This window comes from Macrobrachium rosenbergii, chromosome 10, assembly GCF_040412425.1.
Source record: "Macrobrachium rosenbergii isolate ZJJX-2024 chromosome 10, ASM4041242v1, whole genome shotgun sequence".
Lineage (NCBI taxonomy): Eukaryota > Metazoa > Arthropoda > Malacostraca > Decapoda > Palaemonidae > Macrobrachium > Macrobrachium rosenbergii.
Window position 1 is genome coordinate 3,764,437 of NC_089750.1, and position 25,179 is coordinate 3,789,615.

Genomic DNA, 25,179 nt, shown 5'->3' on the forward strand with positions numbered 1-25,179 from the left:
AGGTCACAGGAAGATACTCACTTCATTTATGTGCTTGTGTATTGAGGCCACTGACAGATAATTAGCTTTTGAACTGAAAAATTTTTCGGGGGCTAACAAAGAACTTTTTCATTTATTCAGTTATTGAGGTCACAGGTATATATATATTATTTGATAAATTCTCATATCAGTATAACACATAAAATTACATAGTTATTGTGTATTGAGGCCACTGGCAGATAATTAGCATTTTAATTGAATATTTTTGGGGTGGGTTAACAAAGAGTATTTCTATTTATTCAGTTATCGAGGTCACAGATACATATATTTTTTAATAAATTTGTATATCGATAGCGCATAAAACGACATAGTTCTTATTTTTATTTGTTCGCAGTATTATTGACTGTGTTGTTTATCCCTGTATAGTGTTACAGTGTCTGCACTGACACCTGTCACGCACCCGCAACAGCTGATGGATGGTGATCACGTTGCCAAAACAGATGTTGTGTCCTTACAGGCCCTGCTTGTATCTCTTCATTTTTTCTCTCTCGATTTGTTCGCAAGAGCGTTTTTCTTAACTTGTGGCTTTTTGTAGCTTGTTGCTTTATCTTTCCGTTTGTTGACTTATATAATTATTGTGTCTGTATGATAGTTTGTGTGTGTGTAAGTGTATCGAAGTTTAATACGATTCAGTGTAGATTACAGCCACTGTAAGAATAGGACTACAGCTGCTAGTAGTTTTAGTTTCCAAGTGGAAATTTCTCTCTCTCTCTCTCTCTCTCTCTCTCTCTCTCTCTCTCTCTCTCTCTCTCTCTCTCTCTCTCTCTCTCTCTCTCTCTCTCTCGTCTACAAAAGATTTCTTTCCAAGTTTGTGATATTATTTTATTTGCATAGAACATTAGTTGTGAGGATTAATTACAAAAGTCACATTTCAACAAGTAAAAAAATGCGCTGAAGTTTTTTTCGGCGCAATCGAGTTTTCTGTACAGCCGCTACAGCGTATAATCAAGGCCACTGAAAACAGATCTGTCTTTCGGTGGTCTCGGTATAATGCTGTATGAGCCGCGGCCCATGAAACATTAACCACGGCCCGGTGGTGGCCTATCCTATATCGTTGCCAGAGGCACGATTATGGCTAACTTTAGCCTGAAATAAAATAAAAACTACTGAGGCTAGAGGGTTGCAATTTGGTTAAGTTTGTTGAGTGGACGGTGGATGATCAACAAACCAATTTGCAGCTCTCCAGCCTCAGTAGTTTTTGAGATCTGAGGGCGGACAGAAAAAAAGTGCGGACGGTCAGACAAAGCCGGCACAATAGTTTTCTTTTACAGAAAACTAAAAATGGCCATTTTTCATTTGTCTCCCAGCATTCCATCCCAATCAAATGTCATGGAAGAGAGATAACATTCGCATTATCTGAAGTAACCTTGTGACTTTTCGAGAAATTCGTAATATTCGAACAAAATGAAAATTATTTACTAGATAGTAGAATTAAAAGAGTTGTATTTACTTAAAATATTTTGCAAGTATATAATTAAATGTTCGGTTTATGAGTTTTTTTACTCAGAATATTTTGCTCGTGAGTTGAATTCATCGACAGTATTCAATTCATGAGGTTTTATTTATTTGTCTAGAATATTTTCTTGGAGTCAGGTGTTTGTATTAAGTTTGTTCTGTTCTGGCGATCTATTTAAGTATGTTCTGTTCATGAACTTTAAATATTTCCTTTTTCTTGTATTTTGTTCATGACCTTTCATATGCTTTGTTCTGGAGCTCTGTTCATGACTTTGAATTGTAATTTTTTGTGTGTGTATGTGTTTATTCTGATCGTGAGCTTTCGTTTGTCCCGTGCGTTTGTTCATTAGCTTTTGTTTGTTCCATTTATTCCGTCTGCAATCTGCATTTGTTTGACAAACGATGTTTATGCAAACCAGCAATTACGTACGCTGCATACTTGGTTTGAGCTGAATTCGAAATACTGTTTTCAGTCGTTGCTAATGTATACAGAAAATGTTATGTTCATGTGCTGTAAATTTTTTCTAATATTTTTGCCTGCGTGTTGTAATAGGGCTTCTGTCTCTAGGGAGCAGACTGGTAGCTATCCAGACATTAAAGTGGATGTACTGCCCCTCTCTCTCTCTCTCTCTCTCTCTCTCTCTCTCTCTCTCTCTCTCTCTCTCTCTCTCTCTCTCTCTCTCTCTCTCTCTCTCTTTCATGCGAGCGTTGCTTTTGTCCCAATCGAGGTTCTTTGGGTTAGGAACAGTGAGATAGATTTTGGTAAAGAAAGTCGCAGTCTCTTTTCTGCATTTTAAAGTCTCTCTCTCTCTCTCTCTCTCTCTCTCTCTCTCTCTCTCTCTCTCTCTCTCTCTCTCTCTCTCTCTCTCTCAAAGACGTCAGCCTAGCCTTTTTTATATACGTATATCTTCTGGTCCCAAATCTCTAGTCATAGTGGTGCTTGCTTCCACTTTCTCTCCTGTTCCTCTGTGTTCCAGGAAGTTTTTAATTGTTACTTCCTCACTCGTGTCTCTGAATTCAAATATAACTCTTTGTTTACTGTTTAATAACTATTTTTTTTATTTTCATATTGTTCGAATGATACTTCGAATTTCTCAAAAAATCACAAGGTTATTTCAGTTCATGCGAGTGTTGTTGTATTTCATTGACAGCTGGGAGATAAATGAAAAATGGTTATTTTTCAAGTGTGTGACTCTAAAAATTTTACATTAGTGTATGTTTCGGTTGTGACCTTGCAATTTTCACGTGAAATTAATGAGGTTCTTCATTTTTGCAGAACAGATTCTGTGGCCGAAATCTGCAGTTACTGAGCAGTCTTTTTTTTCATTTTTTTCTTTTTAAAAATTACTACTTGTTTGTAGTTTACAAAGCCGAAAAGGAAATTGGAAAGCCATTCTGAAGATTGCCCTCCCGGCTCTTGTAAGTGCAAAATCCAACGGAACAAGTTGTATATTACCTTTTTCTAGCCCAAACCCGAAGACAGGGCAGAGAGAAAAGGATTGAACAACATACTTTTGACTTGTGTCCCTTCGGTTAATATCCCGTTGCCTTGTCTAATAACATAGCAACGATACGCCTAAATATTTTCTTCATGACGTAAGAAAACATAAAATTGTTCCTTGGGGAAGAAATTAATGCTGTAACATTCTGGGAACACGGAAGTGGGGATGAGAATGTCAGAGTGTACCAGCAATCCCTTTTCCTAATCATGGCGACCCCAGATAATCTAAACAACCAACCGGTGATTGGTTGCTATCCGCATTTTGGAAGGGAAGGTAGTGGTGTGCCCAGGGAACAATGGAATCTTATGGGGGCAGGATAGGGTGGCTGGGGTATCTCTAGCCTAGTACCCCTTGCTGGTCGGCCATAGGTATGTGTGCGTGTGTGTGTGTGTATGTGTATGTGCGTGTGTATGTGCCCCTGCCTCCACGTGTATCGGAGGGAACCGGACGATTCTATCATGGAGGGCACATACCATCCAATCACCTCCACTTTACCTTCCCTAAGCCTCTCTCTCTCTCTCTCTCTCTCTCTCTCTCTCTCTCTCTCTCTCTCTCTCTCTCTCTCTCTCTCCTCTCCTCTCCTCCTCCTCCTCCTCCTCCTCCTCCTCCTCCTCCTCCTCCTCCTCCTCCTCCTCCAAAAGTGCCATCTCCTGCCACCACGTGACAGACAGGTTTGAATGTTTTTCTTTATGTATGTTAATGGACCTTCTAGACATCTTAGATACAGATCCCCGAGCAAGAGCCCGTGCTTGGTACCATGCCAGCGTAATCATCAAACAGCCAACATCACGCCAATGTTTTTTTTCTTTTGGTTGAGGCTGTTGGCTGCATTCCGAGTTCCTTCTCCAATTCTTCATAATTGAACCGAAGTATTTTTCCTACACTTCTAACTTTATTTTATAGAGGCAAAGAGTTACATTCATGTAACAGGTTGCCATGCACTTAAACAGCACCGAAAATGTTCGGTAAGAGTTGCATGACCAGCCCACCAGCGCCTCATGAAGCGAACTCATGAGGTTCGTTGTCGTGAGGCAAGCGTGAATTAAATATCCTGTTTAAAGTAGCTTTAAAAAAAAATATGACAATTATTGTCATGCTCACCCTCTCATTCATAGTATTAGTAGTGATATTAATAGTTGTAGGTGCCTTCATAAACAGTCTTTTCAATTATGTAGACAGGTAAATTGACCGACGAATGACAGGAATACTATTGTTAGAATTGCCTTTCTTTCATTATACTGTACTGCCCTACAATGGAAAACTGCAGTATCTGCAAAATTTTCGAAATTGAGATATGCCACTTATTGGGCTCGTGAAACACTAAAACACAAGTTACTGCAGTTTCAGAATGATTCTTCAATGCTTTATTTAGGGGGTCCCATTTGCAGTATCTGCAAAATCAGCAGTGAGGCAAGAGAAAAGTGCAGTATCCACCATTTTTCTCAGTTCTGTATTTTTGCAGATACTGCAGCCTTCCATTTTAGGGCAGTGTACTTCATGCACCACAAAAAATCCTCGGAATTTGAGAGGATGATTAATGGAAATCGAGAGGAAAGGGACTTCGAATCATTCGTGAAAATAGCAAGGGCGGAAGATTCGCCATTCCACGTCTATAAAAAAGGGAAGGTGACATTTCAGTCATTAAAATAACTTCCATTCGTGTTCCATTTTATATCACCAGTTTTGATCACTGAAGCGAGTTATTAGTTAAATTAAAATTTTCAGGGTTTCCCGGTGTTTGTTCTGAATATAAACCCAGCCTGATTTACGAGCTGCTTGAGGAACAAGAGCCCGTGCTGGCATAAGGCCAGCTCGCTCTACAACAACATTGTGGTCTAACAGAAGCTGCGTTTTCTTATCGCATTTTGCCAGGATTTGGATAAAGTGTCCTGTTTATGTTTTTCGTGATTTATGTAATCTTCCTTCCCTCAGGGGAGAAGATTACCGCTTCCTTCATGGCAAAGCCCCACCATTCTTGCTTCCTCATCTCTTCCCCCCCCCCTCTTTTTTTGGGGGTGGGTGGGTGGGGTCCATGATCTAAAAGGGACATTAGATTACCTGTCCTATAGGCATCTAAGGCAAAGGTAAACAGGAAAAAACATAACTGTTCTTTGTTTGCAAGTAATTTCTTTAAAAAAAAAGAAAAGAAATGCGCTCACGTAAAAGTTGTATTTAGTTGTAATTTCAAAATGAAGAAAAAGGAAAGATATTGTTGTAGGCAAGTTGCGTACATGCAATAAAAAATTTTAAGAATCTCTTTATGTATGCAACAAATCACTAGACACGTTTATGATGGAACTTTATATCCGCGTAATTACACCAACTAGAATGTCTTTAATGACCCGACCAAGAGCGGTTCAGGAAATAGAATGTTCTTGTAGCCACTGATTAAGAAGTTTAATCACCTCACTATAAGGATTATTATTTTTAAGAGAATATCGGTTTATTACTTCTTGACAGTTAATCACTTTCCGGGGTTATTAACATAATTTTCATACCTGAGCCGTGAAGTAATTTGTTCAAGAGCCGGATGTGGGTCAAATGCGCGCGCTCGTTGGATGGTTTTCAGTAATAAAAATAATAAACGTATCCTAAGGATTTAGGCTAAAAATAAGTTACACTAATTGTTGCCACAGTCCTCAGTAGTAGTAGTAGTAGTACTAGTACTAGTAGACAAGTCTTTTTCAATGGAAAGATTTACTTTCACAACTTAGCATTCGAAGACCCTCTTCAGACAAAAACAGTGAACATATCCTCATGGTTAAACCTCAATAAAAGTTGCAGCAATTGTTGCCACATTCATCCATTCATTAATAGTAGTAGTTGTAGTTATAGTAGTAGTAGTAGAAGACGTCCCTCTGAATGAAAACCATTTCTTCCACACCTCCTTGGACGCAACATAAAGCTGCACCCGTAAGCAAGGCAGTGATCACCTTCAGAAACAAACAAAACGCAGGCCGAGAGACGAGAGAGAGAGAGAGAGAGAGAGAGAGAGAGAGAGAGAGAGAGAGAGAGAGAGAGAGAGAGAGAAGTGCGTCCCAGCCATTGCCAATCCGCCGTAGTTCCCGGTGCGTATTGTTTTACAAAGCGCGACGCGCACCGAATCCACGTCGTCTCATTGATTAATTATAGAATAACGAAGGCCATTCCGCGATTAGCCTACAATGCGTCCGGGAGGCGGTGTTTTAACGGTCCGTTCTTTTTCCTGTCGGGTTCGCGATTTTTTTTTTTTTTTTTTTTTTTTTCTGAAAAGGTCGTTTTGGTTGATGTACAGGGGGTGATTCACCGGCCCTACTTTTGTTTTATTGTTTATTTTGACAAAGGTCCTCTAAAGGTCACCCATTATTGGCGAGAGTATTTCAGGACAGATTTAAACCGAGGGGGGTGGGGTGGGGGGATATGCGTATTTTGCATCAGTTATTGTCAGTGGGAGATTTGGAAAAATGGCAGTGTTTTCCTCCCAAAGCCTTCTAAAACTAGAATGAATTATTTACGAAAGGTATTATTGTCTCGTTAGGATTAGAGTACACTGACATTTGTTTGTTTCTAATGTTAAAACTGTGGCGTCGTAAGGTCAGAGTTGAGCCTTGTTCCTCTCTCCCCTAATCCTCATTTATCCGGCGATTGTAAATCAACTTCCTTTATCCTTAATAATATACTATGGACATTTTATTAATTTTAGAATGTATTTTAAGTGTTATTGCTTAATTTTCCAAACTGATTTCCTTGTTTCCTTGCAGACTTATGGTGGCAGAACACACAGTCAGGTGGGACGCTAGATTCTCGTTCACCTGCAAGATGACAGCCAATGCTTCAACAGGTGAACTCGACTCCTGTGTCTGCAGAGTCTCTGTCAGACAGGTAAGGGGGGCGAGGGAAGTGCTTGGAAAGTCTCTCTCTCTCTCTCTCTCTCTCTCTCTCTCTCTCTCTCTCTCTCTCTCTCTCTCTCTCTCTTTGTGTGTGTGTGTGTGAAAGACTTGTATTAGCTGTATGCAATTATGTTTTCATTCAAACTCTGTGTTGATAGCCTCTCTCTCTCTCTCTCTCTCTCTCTCTCTCTCTCTCTCTCTCTCTCTCTCTCTCTCTCTCTTTCTTTGTGTGTGTGTGGGGGGGGGGCGTTGTGTGTGTGTGTGAGAAAAAGACTCAAGACTTGAGTTGTATGAAGGTGTGTTTTTTGTTCAAATTATATCTTAAACACTCTGTGTGTGTGTTGGGAGGGAGGGGTTGTTTGTGTGTGTGTGAAAAAGATTTAAGATTTTAGTTGTATTAAGGTATGTTTTTGTTCAAATTATATCTCGAACATTCTCTCTCTCTCTCTCTCTCTCTCTCTCTCTCTCTCTCTCTCTCTCTCTTCTCTCTCTCTTTTGTGTGTGTGTGTGGAGGGGGGGGAGGATTTGTGTTTGTGTGAGAAAAAGACTTAAGACTTCAGTTGTTTGAAGGTGTGCTATTGTTCACATTATATCTTGAACACCTCTCTCTCTCTCTCTCTCTCTCTCTCTCTCTCTCTCTCTCTCTCTCTCTCTCTCTCTCTCTCTCTCTCTCTCATGAGGTATACCTCTGTAAGTAAGTCCTATCGCGTCGATCTGTTCCTTCTCCTATTATTTTCCCCTTATTTTCCTCCTGGAACCAATGTGCCATGTCGAAGACAACAAAAGGCGGAAGGGGCCTTCCGCCTCTTGGTAGACACCAGAGAGAGAGAGAGAGAGAGAGAGAGAGAGAGAGAGAGAGAGAGAGAGAGAGAGAGAGGAGCTGTTGTTTTTGTATTTTGTTCTTTTATTTGTGGTCTTGTGGTGGAGTAGATAACTGTAGTTTTTTTCTGGGTCTTGGGATTAATGTTAACAAATATAAGAGTTTTTTAGAACCATGTTTATTGTGTTTAGTTTTTCTTTACGTTAATTTTTTTATGGGTTTCCTGTTGCTGTGTTTAATTATTTAGAATCAGTTGGAAATATCTCTGTTAATTTTATTTTTTTTTATTAATAGATTTATTAGAATAGGTTAATCGGTTTGAAATCATTGTCAGACACACTGTTTTTCTTTTCTTTTTTGTTTTTACTTTTGCTATTTCTCCGGTGTGACGGACTTGGGTTACTATTGTTGTTGATTGAAAGGTTTTAGATAATCGAAAATGGTTTTGTTTTAATATTGTTATACGTTTCTTTAGTTTTAATACTGATCTGTCAGTCCTTCTAAGTTCCTTCTTGTCTGTTAATATCTCAGAAACCTTTGGTATACAGTCACATCTGACTTTAACGTTTCATTCAAAAACCAGACAGAAACGCCCCATTTCTCTCTCTTTCTCTCTCTCTCTCTCTCTCTCTCTCTCTCAGTTCTTCATTGGAGGGGTGGGTAGAGCTCTCGGCTAGCACGCTGTTGGCCCAGCGTTCGACTCTCCGACCGGCCAGTGAAGAATTAGGGGAAATTATTTCTGGTGACAGAAACTCATTTCTCGTCATAATGTGGTTCGATTCCACAATAAGCTGTAGGTCTCGTTGCTAGGTAACCAGTCGGTTCTTAGCTACGTAAAATAAACCTAATCCTTCGGGCCAGCCCTAGGAGAGCTGTTAATCAGCTCAGTGATCTGGTTAAACTAAGATATACTTAAGTTAACTGTGTGTGTGTATGTGCTAACAAAAAAATCTTATTTCATCAAACGTGTCGACCTGAAACAGGCGAGTTTTAGGTCTTGAAACCGGTCTTTCAGTTGTTGACATTTTCTTCCGGTTTGAGGAGTTATGCGACTTCTTTTTTTTTTCCTCAGAATGAGAAAAAAAATATATGAGAATGTTTAGCAACTAATCTGGTACATAATCCACTGATTAGGCCAACAGATGCGCTACGGATCCGATTTAAAATTTCCTAATCGCTGCGTCTTCCCCTTGGGGATTCAATTCCGGGTTCTCTTACTGAATTTTATCACCGATTTCGCCTTTGAACAACTAGCCAATTGGAAGCCAAGTTTCTTAGTAATCGAGGTGACCCTGTTGGACTCCCTTGTCCTATCTTAACCTACCCTGTTGATCTATCTTGACCTCCCATGTTGACCTGTCTTGACCTACCCTATTGAACTGTCTTGACCTACACTCTCCGACCCTCTTGACCTTCCTTGACATACCTTTACCTATCCTCTTGACCTCCCTTGACCTATCTTTACCTACCCTGTTGACCTCCCTTGACCTATCTTTACCTACCCTGTCCGAACCTGTTGACCTCCCTTGACGTATCTTTACCTACCCTGTCCGATCCTGTTGACATCCCTTGACCTGCCCTGTCCTACCCTTGACCTATCTTGACTGACCTTGTTGACCTCTCTTGACCTACCCTGTCCTATCCTCTTGACCTCCCTTGACCTACCTGACCTACCTGACCTACCCTGTCCGAATACTAAATTATGAAGGGATAAACAAATCACAACAGAAACATTGTAGTTATCCTCAGAGACAGTCGCCCCTTTCAGCCTGGCTACAAAGGCAGTTGTAGCCTTTGTTCGTCTTTATTGTTAGTTTAAAGAGGGCCTCTCCTTTTGGGCATTTATTTATGGAATGTGACAAGGGTGTTGATTGGAGGCTTTTTTAAAGTGGGGAGGGGAGGAAGTTTGTTTTGGGGGTGCCAAACTGCCCTGAAGTCAAGGTGATGCTCATAAGCAAATGAGCTCTCTCTCTCTCTCTCTCTCTCTCTCTCTCTCTCTCTCTCTCTCTCTCTCTCTCTCTCTCTCTCTCTCGGTAAAGAGACCGTAGACGGGCATGGGTGCTAAAGTCTTGCCCGTATAAAAAGACAGGCTAAGTGATCGGGAAATACATAAGAAGGCAGAGAATTCCGCAGTCTGTGTGTAGCCTTTTCGACAATCTTAAGTTTGCGACGTTCTTTTGGTGTCTGTTGGATTGCAAAGCCTGATTATTTATTTGTATATTTACTTATTTATTTATTTATCTGTATCTTCTTTAAGAATGATTTAGTTGGTTTTCATTTAAGAGGCAAATGGCAGCTTTTGCCAAGTTTAGTTATGTAAACCTGTCCTGGCTCTCTCTCTCTCTCTCTCTCTCTCTCTCTCTCTCTCTGCCAAGTCCTGCTTCCTCTCTCTGTCGAAATTTATTATTTTATTATTACAATTTTTTTTTTTATTTCATTGTTATGCCTGGTCGTTAGGGCGTTTTATGATGCAAATTCGTTTATGTGGCATTGTACACATCGCAATGGAACGGTAGACAGATCAACGCACGCGTTGTTTAGGACAGAACGCGGCATTTCGCGGATTTTGTTATTTAACCTTGCTTTGTTTCCGCTGATTTGCGTCGCATTTCGGTCGGGGTCGGAATAGTCATTGTGCGAAGGAAATAGCGACAGTGGTAATTCCTACTTGTGTGAGATAATTTGTTGTTGTTGTTTTTATCAGAGGAAATGATGAATATTTCGTGCAGATACGCATTTTTCCAAATTAGTCATCTTTTTTTTTTTTCTGTATCGTCATTGGGAAAGAAAATTTTCGTGCAGATATGCATTTAGCTTATTATTAATTTTTATATTATGTCTTCTGAAAAGAAAATTGAGAAAGTCTTCATTTTTTACTTTTTGCATTATCCCTTTATTGGTTCGGGGAAGAGAGAAGTTTATGCCAATGCAATCTCTTCTATATTTCTCTTTTTTTTTTTTTGTCTCATGCAAAGAAAACTCGTAAAACAAGCGTCTCAGCTGTGGCTTAAGGCAGCGATCCCATTTTTCTTATCTGCAGAAAGTTGAGATAGCAATTTCGATAAGACCAAACACAACTGCTTTACGATATCGTGGAATCTATTGCTATCTGACAAATCTCTCCGAATGCATTTCCCTTAATATTTCAGTTTGTTAGAGAGAGAGAGAACGTTTGGCGTGCAGTTAATTTTTGCATTAACGATAAGAAGTATAGTAACGCTATCATTCCTTGGTTCATTCTATATAGAAATAATGATAACTTAATTATGACAATGATAGGCGTGACGTTGATATTTTTAAAATTCCTTAGTTGGTTAAAGTCGATGGCATAAGTTTGAAAAGCAAAGTCGGTGACTGTGCCTTGTGTTTAAAACAAAGTACGGTAACCCTTTATGTGTTCGGAATCATGACCCGAGATAAGGTCAGTGACATTTTTTGCGTTTAGAATATGGGGCCGTGTTATTTTTAGTTTATACAGTCAGGGACAGTGACTTATGTATGCTTAGAATCAAGGTCAGCGATTGCTTTGTATGTGTATAATAAAGGACATTGAACTTTTTCAAGTGTAAACCCAAGGATATTGACCTTTTTGCGTTTTTCGACTTGGGGACATAGACCCGTGTCTTGAGAGTCATAGACAGTGACATTTCTTCATGTTCAAAATCAGGCCCGGTCGCCATTTCTGTGTTCAGAATCAAGGACAGTGACCTTAGGGGTGTTTTAAGGTCACAGACTGTGACCTTTTGTGTATTGCTTACCCCACGAATCAGCCCAGGGTAACGATAACCCCCCGGAGATGTTCCCATTGATAGTTGAGGTCCAGAAGATAATAGGGACTTGCGGTGGCGGCGAGAATACCAGTTTTGCATTTCCTCCTCCTCCTCCTCCTCCTCCTCCTCCTCCTCCTCCTCCTCCTCCTCCTCCTCCTCCTCCTCCTCCTCCTCCTCCTCCTCCTCCTCCTTCTTCTTCTTCTTCTTCTTCTTCTTCTTCTTCTTCTTCTTCTTGTGTCTTATGATCCTTTCTCACGTTTCTCCTCTTGACTTTCGGCTTTCACTTGGAATGTTGGTGTTTGTTGGTTGTTCTGTCTTCGTTGATAACTTACTTTGGACACATTATATTCAGGGATGGTTGTAGACGAACTTGTTTACTGTTTAGACTTTAGAAAATGTATATTTTCCTTTGATTATTATTTGTTTCCTTTGTTTTTATTGGTGTACGGAATTGGGAACCTTTTATTTCGTAATCTTCAAGAGGATTCAGTTTTAAAATATTTCATATTTATTTCATACTGTTCCTTTTTTTCTTATCTCGCTTTGTCTCCTGTCTGTTGGAGAGAGAGAGAGAGAGAGAGAGAGAGAGAGAGAGAGAGAGAGAGAGAGAGAATACTATCGTTTCTGGCCCATCTGTTCACAAATTTTCTTTGCAAGCAGTGCAGCCATTTCTTCTAGGGTATCCCAGCGCAATATTCTCATGCAACCCCCTCCCCCTCTTCCCCCCTCTCTCTCTCTCTCTCTCTCTCTCTCTCTCTCATGGTACCATAACATTTCACTTGAAAATGAGGACAAATTTTGACAGCTCCTCTTGAATAATTGCCTCGCCTGAGATCGGCCCAGTTAAGACGTCATGGGCCCATCTATGGATTATAAATGCCTCGCCTTCGGCGAATTTCCTTATTAAGTGGCACTCTCCCCGCATTGCAGTGGTTTGGAGCGATTGCAGTTCCTTGGTGCCCAAAGAGGAAGATTGGTGTGTTGGCCAGCCGGTGGTGGCGTTTTCTTTGGGAAATTCCAATTTAGAACACCGAGTCACTCACTTTGCTTTCGACCTCGGATGGAGTGACCTAAATTATCTTCAATTCGGAATTGGCGCGCATTCATGCGGAACCGGGCTTATTAACTTGCTAAGCAAGCTTTCGCGGAGTGGGACGTTCGTCTGAGAGAGAGAGAGAGAGAGAGAGAGAGAGAGAGAGAGAGAGAGAGAGAGAGAAATAAATGAGTTCAAAATCAAAAACTTTACAAAAGAATGCAATGCAGACTGTTTGGTACCTATGTGTGGAAGAATAAAGCCTAAAGTTTTGAAAACTTTTGACTAAAATGATAAAATTAGATAGGTGATGAAAATCAACAAGCAAAGATAGTCAGAAAGATGACGTGCGGATTGTTGCTGACAAGACTTGATGGCTGGATCCGAGCGGCTTCTGAAAACGTGACCTGATCTCTCTCTCTCTCTCTCTCTCACACACACACACACACACACACACACACACACACGAAACTCTTAAAACTACAGGTTTTTTCCAGTGCATTTTTTCTCTGAATTTTACAATTTAACATTAACGAGAATTATTTTCGTTTAAAAATTCATTGTTTATATCAACAACAATTCTTTTGCTGTTTACATTTCTTAACAAGGGTTTGCCTTTTGGAATTTCAAGGCTTAAGGTCAACAATAACAGCCACTTGCTAAGAATAGTATACTTTTATTGCAACACGAATTCTTCTTGTGACACCCTAGCAATGCTTGCTGTAGAATCACTCGGTTTTAAGTCAGCAAGAGAAATTCTTCTCTTAGAATTCCCTTAGTTACAAGTCAGAACAATCCTTGTAGAATTCTTGTAGTTACAAGTCAACAAGAATGATTCTCCGTTTAGAATTCACGTGGTTTCAAATCAGCAAGAATAATCCATTTTGAAGTCACGTAGGTTCAAGTCTGCTAGAAAAAAAATTCACCTTTTAGAATTCACGTAGATTCAATCAACAGGAAACACTCTCCGTTTATAAATCACGTAGTTTCAAGTCACGAAGAAAAATTCTCGTTGAAAACGCCACGTAGCTTTGTGTCAACAAGAAAAATTCTCCTTTAAAAGACCGCGTTGTTTTGAGTCAGCAATAATTATTCCCCTTTTGAAATGACGTCAGCAGCATTGTGTCCGAATATTGACGCTAAACTTCCCCTGTGCGTCTTGCAGGAAGTGAGAGGTGGGAAGTCTTTCCAGAAGTTAGGCTACGCCGACGTCAACTTGGCGGAGTTCGCCGGGTCTGGGGGCTCCCAGAGATACCTGCTGGAAGCCTACGACTCCAAGCATCGCCTCCACAACTCCATGCTGAAAGTCACGGTCGACATGACGCTCTTGTCCGGAGATCCCTGCTTTAAGCCGTAAGTACTGTTTGTTTGTTTATTTTTGTATTTATTCTTTGAGAAAGACACTAAGAAGGCCGTATCAGCTCAAAGGAAGGTCGGGACTACAAGGAAAATGGGCGTTAATGGATTCTTTTGAGATAATAACCTGCCTCCTTGAAAAAATAAAAAGTAAAGCGCTTTATAAAATAGATTAAATTTGAGAATTCATTGTGTGGATGTGAATGATATGAATGAATAGCTAATTATTATTGTTTTTATCACATTTTCACAGAAATAATGCCAAAATTCCATCAGCTTAGATTGCAAGCTTTCAAAGAATGTAATGCCTGTGCATGAAAGTAACAAAGAAGATTGATATAGGCTTATACGTATATGCATATGTGTATAACGTAGTTGCCCAATGCAAGAGTAAGAATTATTCTCAGAGTATAGTATTAATAAATGCCACAGGACCTTAATACAAGGAACAGTATGATTTAAACTACTGCCGTGTTACATTTTTAAGTGTGGAATATTGTTATTTTAGTTTGGAATCAAGAACAGATCGTTTAAATGTACTGGAGTTTGTGCACATGCCCCTTATTATTCTAGGAAATATTCTAGTTTGGAATCAAGAACAGATCCTTTGAATGTAGAGTTTAAATGTAATGGAGTTTGTGCACATGCCCCTTATTATTCTAGGAAATGTGAACATGAAGTTGGCTGCAACAAGTGCATAATGAATGATGAAAGCCCAAATGAATTTTGGGATTATTATTAAATAAACAAATATTGGAATTCAGCATTAAAGTACTAGAAGAGAGTGGGTAGAACTTTTCACATCTGACGTCTTAAAAGGAAAATCAACATAGAGTTAATAACATGCAGATGATGGTGATATTACTAGACTTTATATTGTCATAATTCATTGTTTTAAGCCTAAAATGAAATGTCATTGTAGATCATTTTAATTAGACCTTTTCTCATCCTTCCATCACACACACCACTTGTTAGCTTTGGCTGGTACAGTGCTTCTATAGTAACTAAACTAAAGTTATATATACATTACTGTAAAAAAAAAAAAAAAAAACCCTAATACAGTGCAATGGTACTGTGTATTTTCCAGACAACCATCAAGGGGAACCAAATACCAGCCATCAACAGATATTGGGGTTGAGGAAGTTCCGCCAAGTAGACCGACATCAGGATCTTTAGCGTCTCTTACTTCGTCTGGCTATGATTCTCTCACCAAGAAAGTCAAAGGTCAGCTGCTCACAGATTGACTTGAAACCACGTGGTCAAAAAAAATTAACCGTGTCCATAAATATTGTTTTCATGTGCATTTTGTCATAGTATACATTCTTTTGAAATTATAGAAGCTACTGTACTTGATGAGTTTATTAAGTTTATTCTCTGGACTTTAGTGAATAGCCTTATTTGTATGAAAAGCATTTGTATTCCATTCATGCTCATTTGTGCTTCAGAAGTTATTGCTGATGGCGAAGAGGGAGAAGGCTGGGGTGGAGACGCTCCGGGCCATTCCAGAAACTCCTCCAACACCAGTCATGGTTCTCATGCCTCTGGGTATGCATCCATTAACTCACAGTCTGACAAATCAGGCCATATCAGGTTTGTAGCTTATTTTAGTAGAGCATGTTGCACTGCTAATTGCATGGTCTGAAAGACAAAAAAAAAAAAAAAAACTAACAGTAGTCTGTACACTTTGAGTAGTAACTGCATAGTTCACGTTTTAATGTTAAGTTGCTCTTGTTGGTGTGTTTATATTATGTACTTGAATTGATTGGTTGTTTTACGCAGCTGTGTTCCTTCCATCACCGTTTGGTCACCGCACTACCTCCACTCTGCCTCCAAGCGTAGAAGCTTTCACCTCTACCCTACTGACACCAGTATCACTAACAACCAACTTAATCCAACTCCTAAAGGCTTACCACCCTCTAACTCGTCTGGACAGTTACGGGTTATCCCTAGCGGCCAGTCCCACTCTGTTACTAACACTCCTACCAAGTCAGCAAGGCATAGCATAGTGGTGTGTAGCAATGAATTTTCCTCCTTCCTGAGTGACTCTGCCCCCTCTTCCATGCTGTCTACTCCTCTTCCTTCCCGTTGTGGATCCTTTTCTGTAAGTCTGTGTGCAGACATAAGTGACTACCAGAGGTCCTTCGTGACCTCTCCTCAGCAGTCCTTGTTGTCTGTAGAGATGTTACAGTCCGCACTAGCTTTAGCAGCGCATGCAGATAAACCCAGCAGGAAACTGTCCGTTGTTACGGATTCCATTCAGCAGAACAGGTTAGCAACAAAGTTTCAGAAGTTGTTTGATGTTTTCATTTTAATTATAATGTGTAATAATAAAACTTTTACTTTTATTTGTTCTGTATTAATATGAAGGTGAATTTTTTTACAATATTTAGGTGTATTTATACCAGACAAGATATTTTGAACAGTATAAAGAAGTGCTGCCTAAGTTAATGGTGTAGCGTATAGTATGTGTGATATATATAAAATAGGTAAGTCACTTTATTTCTCTTTGGAGTGGAAACTTGACTTGCATGGTTCCCTAAAAGATAAGGAAATTATAATAAAGTATAGTGCTAACTTAACCTAACCTAACCTAACGAGTGAAGACTGCATTACTGCAGTCCATTGCTGATGACAAACATGCCTCACATTTAAAGATCATGGGACTGTGGATCACAGAAGTTATACCAAGATGTTTAAAGTAGTGGTACCTAGAAAATGAACAGTTCCAGGTATCATTTAAAGGTTTGAGCTTCTTATTAGTTGCAGAGGTAAGGAGCAGGCCATTGCAGCACAGATTTTAGAGTCCAAATACATGCATATATGATCAGTCTCCAAGCCCATTCTTTAAGTTAAGACTGGGAGAAGCAGGCAGTGGCTGTTGATGACTTGACAGATTGACCAATGGGGTCCCCAAAACCCTATATGGATGTTAAGGTCATATTTTGCTAGTGAAATCTGTCATGCCATGAGTGATGGTTTAACTTAAGACCACCATACTATGAACTCCTGGCAAAACTAAACTACTTCTTCGTTTAATGTGCTTTTTCCCATTTTTCATATGGGATAAGCACGATGCCTTCTATTGAAGGACTTTGATTTGGCGTTGGGGTAAGCCGTAGCCTCAGTCGGCTGCCCTGCCTGACATCGCTTAGACCCCGGTAGCACAAGTGTATATGTATCATGCCAAATCCCCAGCTTCCTTTCCCCTAGCTGCGCGGAGACGTGAGCAGTTTAACCCGACAGTTCGAGACGTGTAAGGTGTCTGTTATGTTTTTAGATGTTAGAGTGGCTTTGTTTGTGTGTGTATTAGTCTGTAACACCCATACATAATCCCGGGGTGTCTACACGGATAGCAAAGTGTCTGCCCTCTGACTGGCCGGCTGTGGATTTGAACCCGCGACACAGACTTCTTACGAAGTCCGAGTCCGCTGCTCTACCGACCGAGCCATCGAGGCTCCCTGGCAAAACTAAACTATCACGGCCAATTTCCGCAAAATAACATGAATCATCAAGAATATGTTTTTTAATGTAAAATACTATTGTTTAAACAGCATGTGCTTTTGAAAAAGTTAAGTATTTATTTTCTCTTGCACATTGAGAGATGATAAATAACAGTAATTGCATTTGGGTTCACGTAAATTATAATTTGTCTCAGTTTTTTTCAAGTCTAGTACAGTGCTCTTGTTTCAGATACTAAACTTTTACGTTTTCCCAAAATCTTTTAGGACTTAAGGGGACAGTCTCTTGTTGCCTTCTCTTCAACCCTCTCAGCATTACCTTAATTAAGGCTTCTAGTGTGTGACATAAGGACATGGAAGATTCTGTAGACTACTGATGTTTCTTACGCACACATTTAACAGTCATTATCCCTCCAAATTAAAATTTGTTTGATATGAGACAGCAAGTCATCTTTTACTTGGAGACACTGATCAGAATCAGAGCATATTTTGTTAATGGATATTTCACAAGTGTATTTTTTAGAGTACAGTACTCTACTGCTTAGTCGTGTACTTGGGGTTGATTTCATAGGTACAATTCACATGCTATACATATACTGTATTATGCATACAGCATTCTGATAATCAATTTTACTTTAATTAAGGTACATCCAGATAATGGCACTTTTTCATGCACTGAGTCATGCCTCCTGGAATGATATTGCATGCCTCAAGTTGCAAGATGCAAGAGGAATGAGATGCATGCCACAAGGTGTTCACATGTTTCAACTGAGTTGAACAGAACTGTCAGTGGAGCCTATCATTTTGTGCTTTAGTTTGTGCTCCATATCTGGTTGTTGGCCACAGATGAAAAAAGAAATGATAGTTAAGGATTAAAGGACATTTGTAGCACAATGAGAATACCAATATCAAAGTGTTGTAAGATGAAAATATCTTGCTTAAGAATGTCAGTATCGGTAAGATACAGTACAGTAATGAGAAACCATGATTCCCATGGATATACATTTGCCATAACTGTGCTATCTGGCAAGAGACAAATCATATGGTAGCCTCAATAAAATATCAAGGTTTAAAACAAAATATTGTATCTCAGACACCATCTCCAAGGTGCCAGAGGCCATAAAGAAGCTCCAAAGGACTGCATAAAAATGAGCAAACATACAATTGTACATTTTTTGTGTTTGCTGAGTTATTAGTGGACAGAACAGGGACTACTTGAATTACTGGTACATTTTAATATAATAAAATATATTGTGTATGTTAGGTGTACTTTGAATGTCCTAAAATATAAAACTTTCACTTAAAGCTGGTACAAGCTGACATGCAAAATTAAAAAACCTCCATAAGCAGAAACTGTAGCAAATATCAAGCCCAGCCCTGTTCACAAGTTTGTGAAAATAAACCCTTTCAATGATGCTCGGAGCAAGTACAGTAGGTTGCAAGTGATGAGCAAAATGGCTCAAGAGATTTCCACCAGTGGTGGGAACTTTGCATTGAAATATGCCCTGTCAGTTCAGCTAAAAAATGCCTGTTGCAAGCAGTAACGTTACTTGCACTGTTGTGCGCCTGAAACACATGCACAAACTGAACTAAAAATTTAGTTAAATGGATGTACTTTTAATATAGTCATTCAATTATTATTGAATTACATGCTTTTTTCTTCTTACTGAATTGACATTTTTCATATTATAGTTCCTTCTAGAAAAATTTTTGGCCAGACATTAAATATTTCTACTTAGATTTGATTGAAAGAAGACGTGCTTGACATGCAGTAATTGATTTCCATATTTACCAGTCAGACAATGAAACATTTCTATTTGGTATAGACATCAGTGTTTCTCTCAGTGAGTGGCTCCATCCCATACACAGGTAAGGCCATTAATATAGAGGTGGAACAATTATCAATTACCTAACACATTAAATATATCCAAGCCCTTATATTTATTAGCCATGGTTTTTTCAACCCCTTTTCAATTATTTTCATAATTTCTTCCACTTCTGATTATGCTGATCACTTGTTATAAGCATGGTCTATGCTCTATGAGGTCCCCTTGTCCATTACTTTCAGTGACACTATAAGTGCCTAGGAGAATAATAAACACTACAAGATTCATCAAAAACAATACTGTATTGTGGTTTGGGAAGAATCCTCTGGTGATTAAGTCATGTTTCCTCTCTTGCTAAGTACTGGTTTGACACCAATTCTGTTTACCTGGTTCGAGCAGTGGAAACATTAATTGTTTCGAACTTTTCATACTGACTTTAAAGGAAAACTCACTATTTTTGAATAAGGGAAATGTGGTAAATATCCAGCACTAGGATGCCATGTAAAAGAACAGAATGAATCTGTAATAAATGCAGCTTTAAAATTTTTATTTTTTTTCTCAGTCATTTTAGTGTATCTGTACCTTCCATTCATACTGGAAAAGTCACACTTTTTAACTTACATTTCTATCCCAGTTCTACACGAGAGTGTATTGCATTTGGATGCTTCATTTACTTTCTTGGAGTGTAAATATGCAACATGTTGCTCTGGTTGAACTACTTAATAATAATAATAATAATAATAATAATAATAATAATAATAATACAGTACTGTAAAGGCAAAATCTCATATGATTCTGAGAAATATCATAGATTTTTATTTACTGCTCTGGCTGCTAGGACATAATTTGTAGAGTAAAATTTAAAATGTCTCACAAAACATGAAATTTCTGTGTAGATATTGTTAAAAACAGTTATAAACTGCTGAAGTAGCAGCTACAACATTATACCCTGTATGTAGGTTTAGTAGGGTTCTATCCCATTTGGCACAGACCATTGCATCTTACAATCTATCCTTGTACTGTATTGTTTTTGAGGTAAGTAGTCTGTAGATAAACTTGAAGCTTGTGAAGGTTTTGGTTTAATGCCTGCTGTTACATTGTAAGGGTGAGATAATTATTCAATGCCAACCATGGAACAAGAAGATAAAGGAAGCTCTTTTCACTTGTCAATTTCACTCTTATTTTGGGTCTCCTCAGATGTTATGTAAACCATGACATTTCCACTCGTCTCATTATAAGAAACTGTGTCTTGTTTGCATTTTTAAGTTTTTATTTTCTAAATCTTAGATACCTTGATCCTAAAGTTGAGATTCCATGTTTCCACCAGTAATTTACTTTTTGCAATATCATAGAGTGAACTTAATAGGAAACTATTAACAGTTATAAGAAACAAAAGAGACTTTTTAAGTTAGAAAGGGAATCCAAAAAAGGGTAGAGTGGTTATTTCAGAAATAACTGGCTAGAAAGATCAGATTTAAATCATAGCACTGAGGGAACAACATTGCCTCTTACTTGGAGTGTTAGCGGGAACTTGGAGATTTCCACAGTTGCTATCAAGTTGTAAAATTCTCCTTTACAGTGGTATCAGATATTTCACCAAAGATGAGGTGCATCTTCTGAGGAAAGCTTAAGGCAATGTTTGTTTCATTATACAGTACTGTACACTGACAAGAAACAAACAGGATATGTTGTTATGTTGATGACTGAAGAAAAAGCATGAGTTTGAAAGAGAACAGAATCGCATCTTTTCTATGGAGAAAGTAATTGAAATAGATTACGTACCATTAAAATTGTCAAAACAAACTGAATTAGAGTAAAACTAGATATCAGTTTTGTTCTTTTAAAGGAATAGGTATACATATATGAATCTTGTGTCTAAATATAATACCACTGCCATATCAGTCATTAATTGAAGACATAAGCATAAATTTTATCTGTCTTATTTCCCTCTTTGAGATTGTGTATGTACTGTACTACTTCTCAATTACCACACTTAAATTTACAAAATTTTAGTGAAAGAAAACATGACACCCAGAAATTTTGTCTAGTTTTGAATTAAGTTGTTGTTTTGGGTAAGCAAGAAGCACACAATACAGGTAATTACTAGGATCCCCATCTGTCAAGGTTTGGTGGTAGGGTTCACCTTAAAAATTGTGAGACTATACTGTAAATATATTGTAGACTATTTGAATTTATCCCATAACTTTGAGGTGGTAAGTTTATTTTGATTGAAATTTATGGAAGTACTGTATTGGATTTTTATGTTCACCTGAGAATTTGTACAGTTGATTCTCAAATTGTTGGATTTACTAAAAAACAAGACCACCTGCATTTTTTAACAATATTTGCTGGTTGTTAATACTAGCAACGAATGCTTTGACAAGTTAATGAGCATCCATATGAAGTAGATAATCCCTTATACTGTACTTTAATGAATTTTAGCTCATAAAAATAAAATCAGCAGGCGACTGTAAGTACTGTACAGCAACAGCCAGTGTGGAGCAATTGGTCGATTAAGTTATGGTGTGATTTATGTTGATGACTTATTGTCCTAGAGGACATCCCCTGAGGCATTGTTTTTGCATTTGTAAAGTAGGAGATGATAAGATCCACTTACAGGTTACGCCTCCTGCACGTGCCGTATAAAAACTTTCGTTGGAAGATTGATAATGTGTATCCTGTTGCAACCCAGTTTTAAAGTGAAAGATGCACTGTAAAGAAGGGGCAAATCATGGGAAATAAGGCAAAGAGAACAGAGAATTATAAAGCTTGGAGTTAGGAAAGCAAGTCATTGAACCAAGAAGTTAGGATGGCTAAATTTTGTGTAATTGTTGTTATTACTCCATTATTGAGCATGTTTTGCTGTACAGTCGACCCCCGGTATCCGCAGGGGATGCGTACCACAACCCCCCACGAATAGCTAAAATCCACAAATACTTGACACTCCTCTAAAAATGGTTCTACTGTAACTGCCTATTTTGATAGTTCAAACACCAAAAAAACTCAAAAATGCTTTATACCTGAGTATTTTAATAGTTTTATCATAAAAAATGCATTTAGTCATGAAAATATGAAAATACAGTAATTAGTGGATATTTTCTATGAAAAATACCACAAATAGGTAAATTTTCCACGAATAAAGTGTCTATATGTTCCACAGAAAAATCAGCAAATAGGTGAAGCCGCGAATCCAGAACCACTGATAGGCAGGGGTCCACTGTATTATGTATCGACTGTAGCTGTGAAACTGTTGACAGATACTTATAAGTGTTAGGATGTAAATAAGTCTGATTTTCAAAGGAAATAAGGTTGATCATAAATTATCTGGTGTTAGAAGTTCTAGGGTCATTGACATAATAGAAGGGATGATAATGCAGTTACATTGGTAGCAGTAAAACGGAAAAGCATCTTGGCTGTGAGGCATAACAATAACATAGGCAGTAAATTAAGAATGATTTAAAAATAAACAAATATACTACAGTATATTAGATTAGCAACAGTAATAACTTGGAGTACTTGAAGATTTCAGTAAGGATGATAATGTATGTGACAGATGAACTGTGCCATAAAATTATTTATTATTCTATAAACAAGAATAGCTATTGTGGGGGGTGGGATAAGAATGGCCATATAGGAAAGTGCTAAGGTCAGAGGGACATCAGATTGCTTAGCTTATTTGGGAAGTAGTATGGAAAAATGATGCACTAAGGGCAATTTTTAGTTGCAAGCATATTTCAGGAAAAATAGCCAAAGGAAAGATAGCCAGAGATATGTAACATTTGAATTTGAATGTTTTTAAGAAATAAAACCTTAGTGTTTTAACAAGCATGAATACTGAGAAAATTAATGTAATACAGTAACTGGAATAGAAACACCTTCTCAAATTTTGGGAATCATCTCACACGTTTGATGGAAATGAAACTTAAATGCATTTACATTATGTAGTCAGAAGAAAGACTGATTAAGGAGGTTTGAATCAAGGGTATGTTTGGTCTTTCAGGTCATTCATTGTTAAGTGTTTCTATTTGTGATAGTGGGGTATAGAAAATAAATATGCAAATATGTGAGATGAATGGAGAGGCTGAATAGCTTACTGCTGAAGTTAGTACATGAGAGAATGTTTTCTGTGAATGGTGAAAATTTTTAAAGAGCTGGAAAGAGCATGCACTCTTGAAATTTTTATTATTATATGATTTCAGAAATTAAAATATTGCTGCCATTTTGTGAGGATGTAAATTTAATAATTTTACAAAACACTTCTAAGGCACCATAGATGTCATCCATTGTGTCCAAATAATTTCCTTTTTCAAAATAGAGTAACCAAGGCATTTACTGAAACAACAGTTTGTAACTGATCAAACACATGAATGCACTTGCCCCTTTTGATCCTGGTGTGATTTTTTTACGGTAAATTGTAGAATATTTACAAGGGTTGTTTTATAAATAACTGCTGGTAGTTTTATTAATGGTTTCATTTCCACTCATGTTGACCATATTTGCCCTTTTTGGGTTGACCTTACAATTGAATAAGCTCTGCATTTAATGCAAAGATTAAAGTTGTTTTCTACTTTACAAAGAGAACATTATTGGCTTGGAAGCTTGGATTATGCTTCATTTTGATGAGCTTGGGAAATAGCAATCAGTTTGTCTCTGTGGGTGATAATGCACCCATTTCTTAGGTGGGTGTGCCTTGAGCCACCCACTGTAAACAGTGCTGAAGGTTTGTTACAGTGTTCCATTGACACCATCTACATTGCTGTCAGTTCACCTCATTCAGTGCACTGTAGGCATTATCGAAGGTTGTTTGCAGCTTCCCTTTGGCTGCTAGTTTCACCCACTTTTTGGCATTTTACTCAAACTCATTTCTGCTTCTTTTCTTTATTCTTGATGTGCAACTGTTGGGTTTTCTCCCAGTTCCACCTTTAGTCTTATACTTCATTTCCTTTATTTTCTGGATCTCTTTATCTAGATGTCCAACCACTTTTCCTCTTTCACTTCTTAAGTGCTTATTGGTCAAATAATACTCCAGTGCTTGTCTTGGCAGCCTAATTTCATATATTCAAATTAAATCAAATCAAAATCAAACCTTGCCACCAAGTTGGTCTAATTAAACCAAATAATAATATCAGTAAAATATGCTGGACAGTTAGCAAAGGCCTACAAAATTTGAGGAACGTTGTTACGGTTATCAATAGCTTTTTCAAGTTGACAGGTGGTTTCTTATTCTGATACACTAGAATGAAAAATTGTGAAAAGGACCTTACACTTGTCCCCAAGTTTAATTTTTGTGCTTACAAACAAGCAGGATGATATAGTTTAGATATTGTAATAATCCCTTCACAAAAATTGCAAGAATTTTAATGTCTAGGGATAGGAAACATTTTTAAGAAGTTTATCTTTTGAAAGGTACATATTTTTACATTGAAGTGGACTTGACTGTTTTTCATTGCTTAGGTGAGAGCTATGTTCAAGTCAAATTAGGGACGCTGGTTTACAATAGTAACATTTTTATTGGGGGGTAATATATCGTAATTTGAATTACTGTTTGCACTTGCAATTCACCTGCTTTCTCTTTTTACTTGAAAGTTCAACTTTTCCTGCTCTAAAGTAAATTGACCCTTGTTTTTTCTTTAATTATTTGGAGTGACTTTTTTTGTTGAAAGGTCTCCCAAATGCCCATCTGTAAATCTACCAGTTTAATGCAATTTTTTGTAAATTTTAATGTTTCTCAACATGGAGAGTAACATTTTGAGAATTTTAGAACAAAAGTCTGCCTGGTATCCAAAGCAGCAAGAAAACTTAGCCTTCTATCATTCATTAAATGGTATAAGATTAGGTAAAGATGATAATGCCAGCTGAATATAACAAGTTGTATGCATTTCAGTACAAATTCTGTACACTAGGAGCTACTATACAGCCTCCTGGATAAATCAGTTCAGTGTTTCAATGCAAATTGCTCCCATCTCTCATATTCTTTGCAAAGGATTATCCACAGCAGTAAATGCAAAAGGCCTTATGAATGGTAGGAGTTGATATGCATTTTTTCCTTTC

General features: G+C 38.1%; 1 protein-coding gene across 6 annotated transcripts in view; it reads left to right on the forward strand.

Annotated features, from left to right (window-relative positions):
* Positions 1 to 25,179, forward strand: part of LOC136842428 (early estrogen-induced gene 1 protein) — a 337,802-nt gene that overhangs the window by 308,418 nt on the left and 4,205 nt on the right. For 2 of the 6 annotated variants that reach the window (XM_067109755.1, XM_067109754.1), the window contains exons 3-6: positions 6,737 to 6,857; positions 13,654 to 13,841; positions 14,932 to 15,068; positions 15,290 to 15,434. In XM_067109755.1, the coding sequence (XP_066965856.1) occupies positions 6,737 to 6,857; positions 13,654 to 13,841; positions 14,932 to 15,068; positions 15,290 to 15,434 (591 nt within the window). Of the gene's footprint in view, positions 1 to 6,736; positions 6,858 to 13,653; positions 13,842 to 14,931; positions 15,069 to 15,289; positions 15,435 to 15,623; positions 16,113 to 25,179 lie in introns of all 6 variants that reach the window. The other 4 variants (XM_067109757.1, XM_067109756.1, XM_067109752.1 and 1 more) reach the window with 3 other exon arrangements.